General features: G+C 31.4%; 1 protein-coding gene across 4 annotated transcripts; it reads right to left on the bottom strand.

The window, feature by feature from the left end:
• Positions 1 to 3,467: 3,467 nt before the first annotated feature.
• Positions 3,468 to 7,635, bottom strand: LOC114372274. Of its 4 annotated transcripts, none has more exons than XM_028329758.1 (3): positions 7,478 to 7,630; positions 7,235 to 7,321; positions 3,468 to 4,504 (listed from the first exon to the last, which is right to left on the bottom strand). In XM_028329758.1, the coding sequence occupies exon 3, from the start codon at positions 4,498 to 4,500 to the stop codon at positions 3,706 to 3,708; it is 795 nt and encodes a 264-aa protein (XP_028185559.1). In that variant the 5' UTR covers positions 4,501 to 4,504; positions 7,235 to 7,321; positions 7,478 to 7,630; the 3' UTR covers positions 3,468 to 3,705. The 4 variants fall into 4 exon arrangements, with proteins under 4 accessions (XP_028185559.1, XP_028185558.1, XP_028185557.1 ...); XM_028329757.1 differs by having other exon boundaries at positions 3,468 to 4,500; XM_028329756.1 differs by lacking the exon at positions 7,235 to 7,321 and having other exon boundaries at positions 3,468 to 4,500; positions 7,478 to 7,635.

Raw genomic sequence — 7,635 nt, 5'->3', positions numbered from 1 at the left:
TTGTGCGGTGCGATGATGAAAAGCGCGGTGGGGAAACGGTGGTTAAGATTATTGTTAATTTAAACGGTTTATGGTGTGGGGTTGGGAGTTGAAACTTGAAAGTGAGAGCGAAACGGTGACGTGTGGGTTTAAATACGGTCAAAAGGTGGGAACTAAAGTGTAGGGTGGTGACAAATGTCAGAATCTTCAATCTTCACCAGCGATTACTTTTGTTTTTAAACTACAGAATAGGAGTGATCAATGTCATTTTTTATGCTCACAAGACCTGAGAAAGTCAGCGGCCAATGTTATTTACATGTCAAATAGTTTTCTAGCTATATTTTTTTATTTCTTACTACTAGACTCTAGTAGTAGGTTTTGTCTTTTGTGTAATTCCACATTCCTTATCATTAATAAATGTGTATCTGTAAAAAAAAAATGTATATATGCTTGGTACAAGTTATTTTTCTCCACTTAAGTTGCTTTTTAATTAAAATTATACATATTTATACTTAAAATCTTCAAAAACAAATCAAGGATAAATATATTTTTATTCTCTCAAATTTAAAACATTTTATTTTTAGTCTTTCAAATTTAAAATTATTTTTTAATCCCTAAAATCTATAAAATATTGTTTTAATTTTTCTAAACAGTGTGAGTTAAAAAAAACAAGAGATTCATAATTTGTGATAATTTTTTACTATTATTATTTGATTTTTTATTCTATATTTTAAAGTACAATTATTTGGCATTAAAAACTATTAGAATCAGATCAATAAAGAAAATTAAAATTATATTTAAAGCGGTCTAAGACTTTATATTTTTTTATTGACTTTATATTTAAAATTAAAATTGAAAGGTTTAGTTTTTCATTTTTTTTGTCAATTTTATTAATTCTAGTATATTTTTTCATTTGCATCAATTCATACAATTTTTTATCTATTATTATTTGATGATGAAATATATCATTGAATATTTTTATTGTGAAGTTTAGAGTTATGTTCAGCCATAGTTTTATTTTTTGTATTAATATTTCATAAAATCTAACTGCCAAATTAGTTGAGCCTTCGTTCAATTCCTTGCGTGCCTTTAAAAAAAATCAATTAAAGCTTTGAATTACTCTGGCTGCCAATGTTTTTTTGCTAGAGAGAGCATGAGAGAAAAGCCGTCGGAGAGGATCAAAGTACTATTGACATCACTTGATTTCAACACATCTCTCCGATTGAAGTATGAGCTAGTTAACTCAAAGTGATTTATAAATAATTTTTAAAGATATATATACCTCTCTTTATGATCTTTTCCATAAATATATGTAACGTGTTTTCATTTGTTTTTTTTTATCATAGTAAAATTAGTAAATTTGGTATTTTTTTTAAAAATTACTTCTATCCACTTGTTTATTTACAATCACAGAACAAAAAGAAAATAAAAAGAATGCAAATCCAAGATTTGACATATAATTGAGAAAAAGGGATAAACTAAAGATCTACACGACGAAAGTGTATTGTATATAGCAAAGACAATAGGTAAGATCAATTTAGCGGTACACAAACTTAATAGTACAAGGGAGAGATATGTTAGATCTTTTTCGGGAACACTAAGATCAATTCTTAATAATAATATTATATATATATATATATATATATATATATATATATATATATATATATATATATATATATATTATAAAAAAAAGTACAATGGAGAGAATACATACAACTCTATTTTGTGATATATAATGATAAATGTCATAACATCATCTGGGAATACTTTCGTGTAGATGATATTTTTAATTAAGCATGTTTCTTGTTAATTTCAGCATTTATGTATCATGGAGCAGCCACGTTGAAAAGTTCACGTCCGCTTATCCCATACATTTCTTTGGGTATGTTTTCATCATCTAGTTTGCCATGGTTGATTGCAGTCATACTAAGAAGAAGAAAGCAAAAGAACCAAACCTTCATGTTGGAATTTGGCTGTGTCATAAAACCTTAAATGTTGTATTTGGTTCTTTAAGGCAACTATAGTGCAGGTCTCCTTTGTATTCTGCAATTGAAATAATTACATCATTGTACGTATTTATTCTTTCGAGTTTAATGCTCATCATTAAAAACAACTACGCAATTAGGTTTAAATCATTGATAGAAAAATGAGCATAAAAAATTGTGGTTTGCGTGCTTTGGTGGCTATTGATGATAAGAAATTTGAATGCATTCATCTAAATTTATCCTGATATTCTAAAATAATTTGGATTTTGTTATTTTTGTTTCTAACTAACAATATCCTCTTATATTTCAAAATTTTACGATAAACTTAATATTTATTAATTATAAAGATAAATAAAAGTTAATTTATTTTCTAATTTAATCCTCGTTCACAACTAATCTTTTTTGTCTAATAGTTTAAAAGAAACCTTTATAGTTAAGAAAGATTCTCATGTTTATTGAGATTGGGACAAATAAGAATGATTGAAACAATAGATATTCATCTCATTTTTTGTGTCTGATTTCTCCAAAGAGTGAATTCGAAAATAATTCAAACTAAGATTTTCTTCGTGAGTGTAATGATATAAACCTGTGTGACTGGTCGAATAGATAAGAAAGTTGGCCATAGTAATCCGAGAGTGAAAGTGTTTGATAGGGGATAAACTTTTAGTTTTCTATGATTGAAAATTAAAAAACAGCATTCATCAAAAAGGATGTTTCATATGAATGTTTTTTAACTAATTTTTCACAAAAACTTTTTCATGGAAGAAGTGAGATCTTAATTTCTCAAGTTAATTTTTCTTTTCTTTCAGTAAAGTAAAAAAAAAATATCATGCTAATTATTCTTATTAAATTAAGGTAACTAATAAAAATATTAGGTAACTTTTTAATTAAAAAAATTATCTAAATATTCACAATAATTAACTAAATAAATTTTATTTATGATTCCCAGATATTAAAATATTTATTTCATATCAAAAGTCTCCTAAAAGTAATTCATATTAAAAATATATGTTTTTTTAGTGCAGTAGAATTATAACGTCCTTTATGAAATATTATTATGTCCATTTCTTACATGATATATATATACCTTTTATATTGATACATTTTTAAAATGGAAGAATTAATTTAGAAAACTTACATGCACAATCGCACACACAATACAATAGATAAAAAAAAAAGTTGACATAAAGAAAGGAATTGGATGAAAACAAACGTAGGTAAAACATGATAAGATATGCTTTTGTTTAATTCCAAATGCACTTTACAATAAAATAACCCTACATTTCCTACTATTCTCAAAGTTTCCCTATGAAAAGAAATGATCCTAATGTAAGTATGTAACCCATTTGCAGTTCGGTTCATCCATTCTATTATCTCTAGGTTCATAACCAACCGTCATATTTTTATAAAAGTACCTATCATCATAAAACTCAGCCTTTTTATAAACCAAGCATTTAACTACTCTCTTTAAGTCTTATTTTCTCAACATTCTTGAAAATCTCCTTTCCATCAGTTGACATAAGAAATAAATATTGAAGTTCCAGGTAGAAGGAATGCAATATCATGCATGATCAAACCCCGTACAGAATCATGCTTGTTTAAATTTCAAAGAAAATCTCTACAGCATTACAAAAAAATCATTTTATTTATAATCACAATTCAGAGAAACTTGATGTTGTACAACAGCATGTACGGGGTGAAGCATTTTATTGAAGTATAGCTTCTTTATCATGCCAAACTAAGACCTTTTCTCATCACCTGTGCCGCAATTATCATCAAGGTTGCCAGTTCCGTCCAGCCACTCCGCTAGTTTAGCTTCTTTATTAGCTTTGAAGTCGTCGAATCTTTCTGATACTGACAATAAATTAATGCTGATATCACTAACATCGGTCTGTTTGTGCTGAGACTCGTCTTCAACCTGGCTTGATACAGGCAACTCATCAGTTTCGGCAGCCCGAAAAGATGAAGTAATGCTTGCAGATGTGACCAACAACGGCAAATTAGGGTACATTGGTGGCTTCTCATCCGTGGAATCTATTGATCCCCGAGTATCAAGCTGCCGCCACTTGAAGCTGCCAGCCTTCTCTTTTGCTGACTTCAAAACATTTGAGAAATAGTTACTCCTTTTTTCATTGCCCTCCTGAGCATAAAATGCAGCGTTACCCAAGAAACTAGCTCTTTCTGAATGAGAACTTGATGCTGGATGGATTAACCCTCTTTTCGGTTGTTTTGTTTCCATAGTTATCAGAGATTTTTTAATCTCTCTGATCATCTTATCAGCTATGGGAAATCCACACTCTTTCATTGATTGAACCATTGTGACAGAGTCCTCCAAATCTTCTGTGTGCAAAGTTGTTTCATGAGACTTCTCAACAACATTTTTCTTAACTTTGATGATATTGGGTACTGCATTTTGAGCATGCTGTTGGATAAAGAAAAGCCCAACGGATGGTTCATTAGCCACGTACTTGGTCATCTCTGCCATGCATTCACTTATCTCCACAAAACCATCAACAATGGAGAACTCATGCATCTTCCTAGAATAAAATCATATTTCATCATTGGTGTTGTCCAAGAAAGAAACAAAATTAGATAACTAGGGAAAAATATATGAGTGTAACAAGTTGAACAAATATTTGCTTATACATAAGGCTAATTGACACAACCACTAGATGATGCATTTCATTCTGTGACCCAAATCCTATTGAGTGTTGAAGCAGATTAATTAATAGTTACAAAGAAATAGATCATACACACACAAATAGACGTACATTCTGAAAAGAAATATGCTAGGCATATGTATATCTAACTGCTACAAGTGGCATGAGACACAATATGCGTAATTTTTTTTCTAAAGCATATGTTAACCATTGTATTTGACTGTTCAGTTATGACGAGAATGAAATTTTGAACTGAAAGGATTCAACAATTAGCGGAGTGATTCAGATTCAAGGCATAGGATTTAAGATAGTAATCTTCATTTAAGTTTGACCACAAAATTTTTAACTCACACCTAAATCATATGCATAAAAACATTGTCCGTCTCTAGCAATATTGAGCTGAAACCAATTGAAACGTACCAATAATTGCTGCATCATTTATATGTAAGATTGAAGAAAATGGAGTAGTAAAGCTGAGCATGGTAATGGGACCCAACAGAAACAAAAGGAAATATGACATATATGGGTAATTAAGGAGAAGAAAATTAAATGATGAGCTTTAATCCAAAAAGAAGGAATTGAATGGAGGAGAAACAAGTATATATTAGCACCAAACAAGGCAATTGTGGTTGTGGTGCCAAAAGAATGGGGATATAGGCTTGATTACATGTAGAAAGGATTGTCATATAATTATTGGCCATGCACCAAAGAGGAATTGTTTTTATAAAAGGATTCTAGAAATCCCAACAAACATGCCAAATCAGAAGCTTCCTCACCACCAAGGTTCTAACAGAACTGGAAATTCCAAGGGAAGTAGAAAACATGGAACCAGCAAATAAGGACATCACACAAAGAGAAGACTGTCTCAATCAAGCATCTTTTCTAGAAACAAAAATGGAACTGCCCCAATTGGCAAAGAAAGTGGATAAGAGGAACAAGGGAATATGTGAGATATGAATTTCAAAAGACTTGTACAAAACTATTATACTGCTTTACCAACATTATTTTAGCATTTATCAAATGTTCAAACTCAAGTAGCACTGATTATCAATGTACTTTTTCTCCATTTATCATGAATAACATTCCCTATTGGCACTAAATAGTAAATACCCCTAAGTCCTAACAACTACGCATTAGATAAATTTAGCAGCTTTTGCAGTATACTAAGTTGAGACAGCAAAAACAATTGGAAGCTAAGAGCTATTTTTTCTTAAAAAGAATAATCTATACTTCTAATCTCAAATATTATACAAAACTCTACCGAGGTTAGAATTTTTAAAATGTCTGAGACTCTGACTTGATCAAGTCACAGCAACTTAGTAGCTTCAGTCAGTGGGTAGTTACAGGCTATGAGTAAAGTATACTCAATAGTATTGAAAAAAATTATGTGATGAATCCAATCAGAGTAAGGGATGCAGGACGCAATTAAACAGATTCCCACCATTATTTTTAAGCAACAATTTTCCACTAAGGACAGAAGAAGAAACGAGTTACACAAGAAGACAAGCAATCCTGTTGGAAAAGAGAACAAAAGACAATACAAGGAGAAACTCCAGCTCAATAAACAAAAATAACTATGGCCATGCTCCTCTAAACATTAACTAGTAAAAAAGAAGCCCTGCACTGAATAGCATGGTGAATCAAGATGAAGAATTTTATGCCACAGAAAAGAAAATTTAAGCTACTTTTAAAAATTCTTGATATTTTTTACTGAAAATGCCAAACAAAGCACTTCCCCATATAAACCCAATCTCACTTTTCTTCTCAAAACCTTTCCACAGCAAATTAGAAATCATGCAAAGGAGGAGGGCATACCCCATTTCCCTTCTCACCTAAACAAAACAGCCTACAAGGTGAGTTCTAACTTCCAAGCAACAGGGCAATGAATCTCAAAATTATCCTACCGTATCAAATAAGAGCTCTATTATGTCTATTAACTTGCAATAGATAATTAAGGTTGATTATACTGAGTCCCACAGACAGAACAGACCATTCAAGGAGCATTAGAGTCCTAAGATGAAACCTACCGCAGAAATCAAAATCATTAGGGTAGAAAGTAGAAACTGGAGACACATTCAAGCTCTGACATGCTATTGTTTCTCCCTCCATCCCTTATCCTTATCCTCTTTCATTTATACAAATTTCATGTTTGTTACGCAAAATTATAAGTATATTGAACCCCAAAAAAAAATCCTAGTCCATAATCACAAAGTTACCAATACCCATAATTCTCTAATTACACATTTTCTCTCCAATCAAATACACCAATACATAAAATGAATCAGATGCACAGCCAAGAGACTTTTATCCGCAATGCAACAACCAACATAGAAGAGCAAGAATATAAGAAAAACAGCATATCATCATCAGGAGAGCATCCAAAATTGCATATAACAAGCATGACCAGAGGAGATCCAACCATGACATAACCAAAGCAAAACATAAAAGAAAGGTCGCGTGTTCATCCCTCTGCCGACAAAAACAAACATTCTAACAAACTAATATTTGCCAATAAAAGAATAATAACAAAAAGGAAAGACAAGGGTGATTGGTGACTATTATGAGTCATCAAGTTCAAATTTTTAGGTTTTAGAGATAGTTAGCTACCTTATTGATGAAATAATGTCTCAGAAGCATTTGAAAATGAAGGTGGCCATTTGTTGCTGTTAAATTAGTGATCCTGGCAAATCAGCTCTTACAGAGGAAGAAGGTAATTTCAAGAGAGAGAAAAAGGGTCATTGATTGCATTTATTTGCACGGATAGTGATAGGAGTTGCGTAGGTTAGTGAAAAGTTAAGAGGTTTATTGTGGTATTGGAATAAGAAGGATAAAGAGAGAACTTTAACCTACCCTGTTGCAGTGGCAGCGAAGATAAGATGCGATGATGAAGAGAGGCATGGAAGTGCCGCACGCAGTAACACTTGAGCAGATGTTGTGGTCCTTGTCTTTTCCCTTAGTCTACCACCAGACGCGATGCAACACTGACAGTGACACAAACAAATTTGGTT

Source organism: Glycine soja, chromosome 10 (genome assembly GCF_004193775.1).
Source record: "Glycine soja cultivar W05 chromosome 10, ASM419377v2, whole genome shotgun sequence".
NCBI classification, from domain to species: domain Eukaryota; kingdom Viridiplantae; phylum Streptophyta; class Magnoliopsida; order Fabales; family Fabaceae; genus Glycine; species Glycine soja.
This window is presented reverse-complemented; position numbering and strand designations above follow the sequence as displayed.